General features: G+C 45.2%; 1 protein-coding gene across 1 annotated transcript; it reads right to left on the bottom strand.

Annotated features, from left to right (window-relative positions):
- Positions 1-10,190: 10,190 nt before the first annotated feature.
- Positions 10,191-11,656, bottom strand: LOC131209136 (proteasome subunit alpha type-5). Its single transcript, XM_058202130.1, has 4 exons — positions 11,538-11,656; positions 11,254-11,386; positions 10,768-11,177; positions 10,191-10,687 (listed from the first exon to the last, which is right to left on the bottom strand). Exons 2-4 carry the CDS (start codon positions 11,384-11,386, stop codon positions 10,469-10,471), a joined length of 762 nt encoding a protein of 253 aa, XP_058058113.1. The 5' UTR covers positions 11,538-11,656; the 3' UTR covers positions 10,191-10,468.
- Between the last annotated feature and the right edge of the window lie 643 nt (positions 11,657-12,299).

The following is a 12,299-nucleotide window of genomic DNA, read 5'->3' as shown; positions in this document are numbered from 1 at the left end:
TTTCATCGCGCAACAAAAGGAACGTGAATACTGATTTTGTGCATAATAATATCTGGTTAATGGCTGCAAAATCAGCCCATTAAAGAACGCAACGGAATTTAATTACGCAGACTGCAAATGCTGAGCGTGGCCAAGAGAAATGGCGGTACCTTTCGCCTGGACTGTTGCCCGTCTTGCTGTTACTATTTTTCGCAATGAGGCATTTTATTATTATTATATTTTTTCGTTCACGCTCGCCACCGTACCTAGGTGAATGGCGCAAGAAGCATCCATCATCATCGATTGGCCTCACGGCTTGGGCAATCCTTGAGCCGATTGGCGGCACCGCGTGTGTATGTGTGTGCGACGGTAATGGAAGCTTCGCCCTGCAACCGCCGGTCCCTGAGGCCTGAAGCCTTGGTCCAAACATTTCGGCGCATCGCAAACACTGCTTTCGACGTGCGAAACGGACTGACCGGGCTCCTTCCACGGAGCCACAAAGAAAGGCGCCCGTTGTGGTGAATGGAGTAGCAAAAAAAAGTTAAAAAACTGCAATTAGATTAATGAACCTTATCGTTCGCTGCACCTTTTGCGCCACCAGCCACCGGTTGCACGTGAACCCACCGCGATGCGCTTTAATATTGAACCAAACGAGACAGAGAGACAGAGAGAGAGAAAGAGAGAGAGAGAACCGTCGTCCAGCGAAGGCCACTTACCCGGCGAGGTTAGGTGAGGAGCACGGCGGAGTTTCATGTTTAATGGTTATAAACATCTCTCAATCATCAAAACACACCCTTTCGGAGCACGTGTGACGAATCAATCACGGTTCGGGCCTCGCGCGGACCACACTGACGACCAGATCCATGCTGCATGTGACAACCTTGCCCAAAACTTGCTTAAAACAATTATCCTTTACACCGCAGCACGGGTAATTGGGGGCCGAAAGCAGCTAGGTGTATGCTTTTTTTTTGCTAAATCGGCAAATTTGTGAGAAGCGAAAACATTCCCACCGAAAGCAAAGATTTTTTGCCAGAAGGCTTAAAGCCACCTTTTTACTAGACATTAGTCATTTTCTTCTTAAACTTGTAAGAATTGTTGTCTAAGTAGAAGTGTTGGCTGTAGAAGTCAGCTCAAATCATGTCACAACTGTTCTGTTGATGTTGATGACGATGATAACTGCCACATCGAACATTTTAGAAAAGCTTCAGGTATGTTGATCCAACCCAACATCAATGTTTAAGGACGTGTTCCATCGAATCAACGGTGGTCTGCGGACCTACTCCAGTGACAGGATGTACCTACCAAAATAAGACATAATTCACAATCAGTGAAGTTGAAAACAGGCTGATGCCATTTTCCTTTTACATTAAAGAGAAGAAGATAAGTACGGACTACATCCAAAATTTTGTTAATTTTTTGCCCACAGGCTCAAACAAGAATGTAACTACTTGACTGGGTTCATGATTACTGATCGTCTTGCCAAGATACATTATAAAACCTCTATTGAGTTTCAAGCACGAATTGTGCTTTTATCAGATATCTACCAATATTAATATTACCAGGTTGTTATTTCTTGCAGAATACTGAAGTAATTTTAATAAACGTTGCTACAACCTCAATAAATAAAATTTAACAGCAAAGATTTCTTTAAGAACAAAGGAATCACGAAAAAGAACTGATAATTATGTAAATAAATAAATTTATGAATATATAGGAAAAAAAATTATAAAAAATAAAATAATGAATTGTTGACATTATTAAATAGCCATATGGTATGAGCAACGTTAGAGAATAATTGCGAAGAAAATTAATAGCTAGCTTTTCATCAAAATCGACACTTCATCGCCTGCTACAAAAACAGTTTTCCCATAGCGACGCAAAGCGCATATTAATCCAACCGCAGCAACCAGGATCCCGGAGCCGCAGCATATTCTAAGTGTCGGAGTAGGAGTCATAATTTTATGTAACGCACGGTAATGCCCGGTCTAATGATCTTTGTTACAAAACCCGCCGCCTGCCCGCTGCGAAACGATCGTCATCATTTTTCTGTGCTTCTGTTCCTTTTTTTTTGTTTCTGCGAAATCCGAAACCTGTTGCTAAAATCAATAGGATAATTACGTGTGTAGGGTCAAACAATCAGTCGTACGCCGCGGGTACGCCACGCTTTAATTAAATCCACTGCCGGTCCTGCAACCCGCGCCGGCCCACACCGGGGCTTCAAGTGGAAAGCCCCCCCTCTTCTGCTCCGTGCCGCAGCATTTCTCGTGAACCGCGCGCAAATGAGGTGTGCGAACAAATCAGCCAAACGGCGCGCGCCATCACGAGCCTCACATGCACACGCCATGCCCTGCGCCTCTCTCAGCCTCTGAAACGGGGAGAGTGATCGGGTGCAACTGCAGCTACCACCCCCCGGGGGGGAGATCCGAGGCACCGGTGGCAGCGAATGGAACAAGGCATCGATCGGCAGAGAAAGTGTTACATAATATTGGCGTTACCTGTTGCAACACACGAACGTCACGAGACAGCGACACACATAAAGACAGTGCCGGTAGGCGAACAAAGAAAGAACGGGCGAGAGAGTGAGAGAGAGTGAAAGAGAAAGGGAAAGAAAACACCACCGGCGGGTTCGGGTGCTGCGGATGCTGCTGTAACCAACTAACGACACTCTGAAGGCTCTTATGCTGCTCAACGCTTCTTCAGTGCGGTCGCCTCGATCGCTTCTCCGCGTGCGAATGTAGAACAGCTTCGTGCTCCGCTCCAACCGTGTCGGGAAAGGGCAGCATAATGGAGTAAGTTATCATCATAATGCGATCTCCAGGTTTTCGCCAGGCGCCACGCGAGGCCTTTTTGGAGCACCCTTTCGCTTTCGCTCGGACGGATCGGCCAACCATTAAGTGGCCAACTGATTGATCCTCAACGTTACCGCTTGCCTCGTACGTGCCATTGGGGATTCTAGGGCTTTCGGGATCGAGGATCATCAATTAATTCCTTTCGGTGAACCTTTCCTTCTTTTCAGAGCCTTTCAGACCATTAACGATAAAGCGTCCGCAAGTGGACAGGATTAGTGCATTACCCTACGCGGACTTCGATTTCCTCCCCGTGCGCCGTTTCGCGCGAGAGTGATGATGAACTGCACCCGGCATCGCAGCGCACCCGGCCAGGACTGGCGTGACGTAAGGAACAGGTTTCGTCTCCGTTGACATCCACCGACCGGCCGGCCAACCGAGGCCAGGCCAACCGGGCCAATCCATTCATTCGTCATCTGCACCGGGAGGGCGCTCTCTGGTGTCCGAGATGGCTCCGAGAAGTGCCATCGAGCCCCGAGTGCGCTCGATATTGTCCGGTAACGGGTCCCGCGCTGTAAACAAATCCAGCTGTTACGTCCTCACCGGTCCAGTCCTAATCGAAGACGGGCCACGCGACCGCCACAGCGGGAATTGGCGCGCGATCCTTTGCAGCCAGCCAGCCAGCCAGCATTGCATTGCAACACATTGTTACCGTGTGGGTCGCTCCGGTCCCCCGCCGTGCCCAACCGGCCCCTTCGACGGGCATGCTCCAGTTAACCATAGACGGAGGGTGAGCCTATTTTTACTACCGATTGGACCCCCCACTATCGAGGGCTATCAAGATCGCGACAGCTGATTTTGCGCTGCGCTGATTTTTAAAGCAGGTTCGTCGCTGGCCAAGTCTTTTGTTCCCGTTTGGCGATCTGGTTTCGCTCGCACAACAAGGCCGTTTCTACAGTTGTTTTATAAGATTAGAAAATATGGTTTCTCAAACGATGGCACACGAGATTACGGTTCAGTATATGGTTGGGAAACTACTAGCGTGCGTAGCGGAAAATTCGTAATCGCTTTTCGGAGCCTTTCATGAAAATGTGCCCAAACCAATGCCTTTCTTCGAGCTTTGTTTCGTGTACGAAAAAGTACGCTACAAGACCCGGTTCAAGGTTCAGTCACACTTTTACGCCAATGTAGTACAACAAAGTCTAATGAAGCGCCGAGCCCACTCCTTCGGCATCGGTAATCCGAAGTTACGATTCATTTCCGAAAACACATTCCTGCCACATTCCCACACCGACGCGACGTGACCGTGCGTGCGTGACCGTCTGTCTCGTTTGGCTGCAGTGTTCCACCGGTGCGATGCGTAATCCGTGATGGTGAACTTTCGAGTTTGAATTGTTTTCGTTGTAAATTTCTTGCCACCAGCGGCCGAATGAAGTGAACCTACCTTCCCTTGGCGCTCTATATATATATGAAGCTTTACAGCTGCACGTCAGCGGCCACCTAACCAGCACCGTTACGCCGCGCCGGTTTGAGTCTGCCGTTTGCGATTGCACAACCCGACCCCACCGTAGGGAATTGGGAGGATGAGTTCGCCACGGTACGGCTACCCTCAGCCGTCGCGCTGAAGGTCAATTTGATGTGTGTAATGGGTCCCAAACAAGAAACAAAAAATGATCGACCGAGTGATCAGTTTTCGACGCTGGCCGCTGGCCTCTATCGCGTCAATCGTGGCGCAGTGAAGTGTCCGTTTCTTTCGGATTTTTATGTTTGCCGGATGAGATGCACGGTACGGTGCAGTGGCCACGCTCCATTTTACGCTTCTCACTCAAACGCGACAACTGGGCAAGAAAAAAAACACCACGGAGCCGTAAGTTATTGAAGCAATCTTAACTGCCAACGCTTGGTTTTTTTATTACGATTGGCCCGAAAGCTGCGCGGTGTCTTAGGAAAATGTACCGCCAAGAAAGAGTTGATGGCCGGACAAGGGCATGAACGGTCGTGTGGCCGAACCGGGCCGCTGGCAGAGCAAATGAGAAAGAAATCGAAACTGTCGAAAACTTTACGGAGCGATTAATTTTTCCGATCAACTCGACGGTTATTAGAAAGCGAGGCATAGCTGTAGCGGCCAGCTGTTGCTACTGCAAGGTTGCAAGAAGCAAACGAACGGCGAGAGATTTAATTTAGCTACGTTAGTGAAATTTTTTATTTTTGTAACTTGTGCCAACTCTTTGTTCCAAGTTTTTGTAATCTTTTCAAAAAAGCGTGATGCACAAATTATCTGATACAGCTTTTATCACCAGTTTACAAGACTTCAGAATGCCAAAGTATTGTAGATCCCCTTATGGAACAAGGATATGAAGGAAGACATTTTTATCAAACATAAATAAATTAAAACTCAAATCAACCGACAAACCACACCGAGAGGATAACATGCAAAAGACTTTCAAAAAAAGGAACTTCATCAGTTTTTCGCAATTTCGCGACGCGAGCTTCACGCAAAAACCGAGACTCGCCAATTACGCAGCTTCTGCTACAATGCGTTGTTGTACCCAATGGGTGTACCTTATTTTTTGCCATCACCATGTTCTGTCCGGAGCTTTAACAAGCCAAACACCGCTGGATTGGTTGCATACCGGCGTTGCACAGACCCCCGGACTGCGTGTGCCCCGAAAAGCATTATCGAGGGACAGTGTCCAAAAATTGTGTTCCACAAACCACCGTTCACCACAATGCGCGTTTGCTCTCTCTCCCTCTCTCTCTCGCTCGCCGTGTGTAATCGGCCGAATGTGTTTAATTGGGCATAATTTGTACACTATTCGTTTCCCAACCTTGATGGTGGAGAAGGTGAACATATTTCTAGCAAGAAACACTACAACACCGCATTTACAACCTCGCACTCAAGCAAATATGCGCCGGCTCCATTAATCAAGGATTTATTGTCGCTGGTGCCGCGTGCGTAATGGACTCGTCCCTTGAAGAAAAAGCAATCAAACATAAAGTAAATACGCAAAGTTATAATCTAATTAAAATAATTACGATCATAAAGCAGATCATAGAGCATCTTGAGCTTTCGATCAAGATGCTGGTAGATGGGTGGCTTGCACAATGCCCACAAACACAATTAGGTGGCGCAAGACGCGCCCTCCGCCTTCGATCGGTAGGACGATTGGTAGAAAAATCTACATTCACGCTGCGCTATGCTCACAGCCGGCGCCATTTTCGCACCATCGCAGACAGACGGGCAGACTGCATAACTTGGATTAGGCTCACGCCACATCACACAATAGACGCGCATTCCGTAGCCCCCGTGTGGGGCCATTGGGACACTAATTGTTTTTACTGCTCCGCCACTAATCCCTTGGTATACTTTGGAGACGGGAAGGGGTGGAAAGATGGAGAGTTACGACTGGTTTCTGGGCACAAAACTATGTCAAGCTCGTGTGTGCCATCGAAATGCTTCGGTTTTGAGACAGTTTATGGGACAGTTTTACTAACATTTAATAGAAATCTTCCTAGCGGGGCCACTGCCAGTGCTGAATGATTTACTAGAAAATTAATGCCACTGCCGTCGATATAAGGCCGTCTGCTTTCATGTTATGTGGGGTTGACCATAACAATAACAATTAATAGAAGAAACGACTTAAAACACACTCGAGCCCCGAGGTGGTGTGCGTTCGACCGCACCGCACCGCAGATGGAGAGAAGGATAATCTGGCCATTTCAATAAATCTACCAAAGCATAGCTCTCTGGTGGGTCGCTGCTCGGTGTACGGCTCCGCTGGTCCACCGGTTTATCCGTGAGCGGGCGTGGTGAACAGTGGCTATGGAAAATCGAAGAAAATTACCAAACCCAACGGAAAATGGAAAGCGTAAATTAATCACCTCGTCCATTTCCACTCCCCGACCAACGCCGGCGGTGGTGGAGGGCGAGGAAGGTTGGTCGGTTTTTCTTTTTCGTGGACATTCGGGGGCTTCACACGATGGTACCGCTTGTGCTCCAAATTGTCCGGTAGCAATCTAGCCAGTAACGGGATGGGTGTTGCGAACAGTTCGGAACGAATCGCTACCATTAGACCGGACCACAAGCGCCGGGATGCATTTTTATGCATAAGCAAACAGAAAGAAGTCTGGATAATTAATAGGTAGATAATTGAAATTGAATAAACATAACGATCGGGAGCTGGTAGCTGAGCTCATAGTGTGATATTGTTTATAATTTATTCTATTGTTAATTTTAACTAATCGAAACGTAAGCATTCCGCACATCATGCCAATATATTTCATACAGTTCCCTTTTTGTGATTTTCGAACTCTCGTGAATTTATTGTTAGATTGTATGCCAGAAAGTGTAACTGTGCCGAGTAAAGACAAGGAAAGACCAGCTAAGGAAAGCGCCAAAGTTATTGACAGCAAATAAATGTAATTAATCACCGATCATAAAACTGCACTAAACTCATGCCAAGCAAATCGGCGCACTCCGGGCGTTCGGTGCAAACCATCACAAGAAGTCACTTGCCGCCCCAGAAGGGGTCCCGAATCAGATCGGCACCGCAAGCCACCTTTGCATTTATGCAAATAGAACATTTACTGCATGTTCTTTGAAACAGTTTCTTTTCGTAATAATAACTGCTATTAATAATTAGGAATAGCACCTCTTTATGGACTTTTAACTGTCCCTCTGATGGCCACTCTGCCGCTACAATATCGAAGCTGAAACTGTGCTTCATTACTCGTTTCCTTTTACGAGCGATGATTATTTGGAAATTATTGCCCTTTAGCTATCGCTGGGGATAACGAACGCTTATTGGGTGTAATAACCCGGTCCAAATGGCACCATCTTGGCACGAGTGGCACCAGAGACTTTCTAGTTTTGATGATGTCGAGGTCGGATATGATTGCGACCTTTTCTGGTTTACCTTCTCACTATCGATTGCTGGCTTAGCGATCGTCGGCTGCAAACGTAGTAATTTGTTGTTACTTCTACTTAATCCACAATCGCTGCAAAAACCAAGAATAGCTGAACCAAGTTATAGAGAATCGTCCAACAAGAGAAGGAAGTATCTTGCGCTGCAATTTGGAAAACGAAAGCTCAGACTCAGTTTCCTTTTTTCTTCTTACTAGCGGCCAAGAAGAAATCAAAACTTCAATCGAAGCAAAAAATCATCGAATCTTTTAGAAATCATAAATGCTACTGGAAGAACATGACTCTGTCGGATGGCTCTTCGAACTTTTCTTATTGGCCATCGCGATTAGAATTTCGCACACAAATTATATTACAATATGCAAACAATATATTTTAAATATGGAAAAGTATGCCAGTTCATCTTGACTCAATACCAAAATGATATGCAGACGATTGCATAATATGCAAATCAACTAAAATCTGCTCCCACCTCGGTCCTTATTAAATGGCGATCCTGCCAGGAGCCAACGCACCGCCGTAAAAAATTATTAGAGGCTCCTGCCAGTACCAACGAACTTCAAGTAAAACAAAATTGAAATACTTCAAGTATAAAGTTATGGAATAGAATACAAAATGGTTAGAATCTGACACTGTGGTAAAAGTAATGAATAAATCACTTAAATTGATAGATGAGATAGAAAGATAGAGGAAAATGATGACAGGAAAATGGACTCCGTTAAAAAGGAGAAGAAAAGAAAAGGAGAAAATGTGCACACAAATACGATATATGAGGTGATAATACAAAGAACACGTTCGAGAAGGAACTACTAACCATAACATGGGCCATTAGACACTACCGCCCACACCTGTATGAAACAGCTTTTGAAATTTATACCGACCATCCTTAGATCCTTAGTTTTCATTAACCAGCCTCTGTCCAGCAGACTGAGTGAATTTCGACCAGTAAAGATTATGCTAGGCAACTTTTTGAATGAAGAATATGATACGACTTAGACACTAATAACAATTTTGGTGTACAAAATGTTCACGACCGAATTTTTAAACCAATGTACGTTTCAGCGGAAGAACGGGCAAAAACATATCTTAAAGCAAATCGGAAATGGAGCCCTGACAAAAATGCTCGCCATTGTGTCCGTCCATAATTTCGGATGGTGGGCAGAGAAACCCGGGTTGAGACTCAAGCTTAACTTTACTTCGATTAGCAATAAACTTCTCGGTTCAAGTTCAAGACTCTTTCCCTTTGCCACTCATTCTAGCGCTTGGCTAGTGCGATCCGCCCGATCCCCAACTAACTCAGCCTATGTTGTTCCGTTCGCACCCGTTCTGTGGTACTGCGCGTGCAGTTGCAACTAATGTACACTACAATATTGCTGCTTGTTATCGCTAGGAGCACAGTCCGACCGATCACACGATCATATATTGGTAGACCATTACAACTTGTTGTGGCAGAAAATACTCCATTACTTCCATTCTTGAGTAACTCATACAACAAAGAACGCTTATGACCACAATTACGCGAAATTATAGTCCACAATCAGAATTATGTGTTTACCGCCATTTAACTTCCCTCCCGCCAGTGGCCATTAGCTTCAAACATTATTTCCGACCCACTTAGCGAACAACACGTACGGTACAGAGCATGACCGCTGTTGGCCAAAGAACCATGCGAAGGGTTCGACGAGTTCCAAGCTTGCGCCAGTGCGACAATTGACGAGCCGACTGTTCAATTGCTTCGATTCGCCAGTAATGCGTCCAAAGTTGTCGGTGGAGTCCGTACACCGCTGGCGTTGCTGGCAGCATAACTCTTCTAACGGTTGACTCCGTGGCATGCTGGAACACTAATGCTGGATGGCAATTTCTCACGGTATATTACGGTCGGTGTCGTTTGTCATTTTACGTAAGTGTTCAGCGACCGCGCAGAGTCCAAACCGGCCGGACGGCAAGCATGCGTTTTTTGCGCCAACCATGTGGCAGCATGTACGCCGGTGCTTATAATGATCCCGATCGTACGGCGTCTCTAGCGGGCGGGAGAGAAAATATTGTGTTTCTCTTGCAGGGACAGCCCGCTTCGGATAACATCGTGCAGAAACAATTGCCCGACATTTGTGTTAGTGGGTTAGTCTTTTTTTGTGGCGAACGGTAAATAGACCCAGTGTTGTTTGGGCTTATGAGTTCAGAGCATCAGGCAGCTTTGTGGGGTAGAGTTGAAACACCACGGAACATAGGTCGGCAAACGCAAAGAAAAGATTTTTCGCAATCCTTGGGTCCAATCGCCAAAAATAAGGTTGTCTTGAATGAGGCATGCATTACCTTATGTGTGCGAAAAAATAGATCACTTTCCGCGCGGTCCGACGTGTTCCTTGTGAACATGCTGCACACAGAACGCAGTTCAATATAGCAATTGAAATTGTATATGTATTCATTTAATAAATAGGTCAAAAAGGTTATTGTGTTCGACAAAATTGCTATCTCCTTAAAATTATAATAAACCGACTGAATACTTCACATCTTGCACCAAATTTATTCTTCCAAAATGTCGCATGTGTCACTTGTCCTTCTGTTATATGCCGCAAGAACTTCCAGCACTGCTGTAGAACACAATGAATTGTGAAAATATTTCTTTTGCGCGCAATAAAACATTAAACTCAGTACCGGTCCGCGCCCAAACCTTTAATTTGAACAGTTTGTAGGTTAATGAAAACGAATGGGTCCAACAGAAGAGCGCAAGCGAAATACACGGCAAGACGGATACAGTTTGCGTTCCACTTAAGTTATTTTGTTAAGGTGTTTTCTTGCCCTCTTCTTTTGTTAATGAAGGCTCTTGACCTTTCAAATATTCTTCGAGCTCTTCCTTGGTAAACATCTGGAACACCTGATCGGGAGTCATCGTCATAACTTCCACGTTCGTTGAATTCAGTTTCTCTTCCATTACTTGCTTCAGTGTGGTGAGTGCGAGATTGATTGCCTCCTTGACGGTCATTGTGGGCATATAACAATCCTAAAATGAAAGGAAATTAAACGATTAATGTCTATCTATTGAAAAGTTTAGTACCGCAAACTTTGTGTTTATGAAGTCACCTGTAAATTCTGCTGGGCACCTTCGCTTCCGGAACCGATCGCCTTCGCATCGAATCGTATGTACGTCCCGGATGGGTCCATATGCCAGAGTTGTGGTTCTCCATTTTCGATACCACCGAAAAGGATGGCCACACCGAACGGTCGGCTCATAGCAGAATCCTCATCACCATCGCCAAATTGAATGGCCAAATTCGACACGGCTTGCGCACACGACTCTACCGACATCCGTTCGTTGTACACAAACCAATGATTCTGACACTCTAGCCGAGCACGGTCCAATAGCGTCCGTGAATCGGCCATTAAACCCGAGGTAGCACAGCCGATGTGACGATCTACTTCTACGATTTTCTCAACCTTCGTCGGTTCCATCAGTGACGAGGTGATTCGTTTCTCTACGGCCATCACAACACCTGCGGGCAGAATGATAAGCAATAGTAAGCAATGCTGAAGCCGGATTTATGAGCCGGGTGGCTTGTGTTGTCTCACCCTCCGGTGTACATATTCCGATGGCAGTGGAACCGAATTTGATCGCTTCGATGGCATATTCTACCTGGAACAAGCGGCCCTCGGGGGAGAAGGTGTTCACTCCACGATCGTACTCGGAACGAGTCAGAAACATCTACAAACAATTGGAACCAAGCGAAAATTTAATGAGGTTATGTTTACATGACAAAGCAGCAGCTTGCAGTGTGTATGATTAACAGCGTGATTATGAAAAAGTGGTTTTAATTCTGAGAAGAATTGTGGGTACTCCTCGATGAGATGCTTGCCTTTAGCAGATTTTATTGATATTCACTTCACAAAGAGCAGTAACTGCCGAAAATTCTAAACGAGAACGACAAGAAAACGGCGAACTCAACAAATCCCGACTGCAGAAATGACAAACAACTTTGGCGCACTGACACTTGCTCTGACAGCTGACAAGCCCGGTGAAAAGCATCAGCATTATGCAGCGACAGATCCCGAGAAAACACCACCATTTTCGAAAACTCCGTGTTCGAATTTCTAAAAATTTATTTAAACCGACGGCTGGTAGTTAAATAATATTAGGAGTATTACACAGGAACTCTAAATATGCATTTAAAGCTGGAAAAAATATTAATAAAATAAATCTTCTAAAAAGTCATCGTAAGTTCCTTACAAATGACGACAAATGATTAATATAATGACGGACAGACGTTGGTGAGTTGGTGAGAATTGTTAATAAGTTCCCTTTACAATAGCATAATTTTAGATACAAAACGAATGTTCCAAGCTTGGAGTAAAACCCGCTGAAAGATTATTTGATAAACCTCATATCAGTTTAGGTTGCATTTTTCATTGTATTTGAACAATTCACAATTTATCTTAGCTAAATACTAGTCTGTAGTAAGCGTTTCGTAGATATTGTATGCTTTGGTAACCTTATACCTTGTACTTCATCCTCAGCGTGTAAAAAAATGCACATATTATACGAATGGAAAATGCTGTTCCGTCAAACACTCCTTCCTTACCATAAAAAATCCAATCGTTTTCGTCTATATCCTTTTCAA

Source organism: Anopheles bellator, chromosome 2 (assembly GCF_943735745.2).
Source record: "Anopheles bellator chromosome 2, idAnoBellAS_SP24_06.2, whole genome shotgun sequence".
Lineage (NCBI taxonomy): Eukaryota > Metazoa > Arthropoda > Insecta > Diptera > Culicidae > Anopheles > Anopheles bellator.
This window is presented reverse-complemented; position numbering and strand designations above follow the sequence as displayed.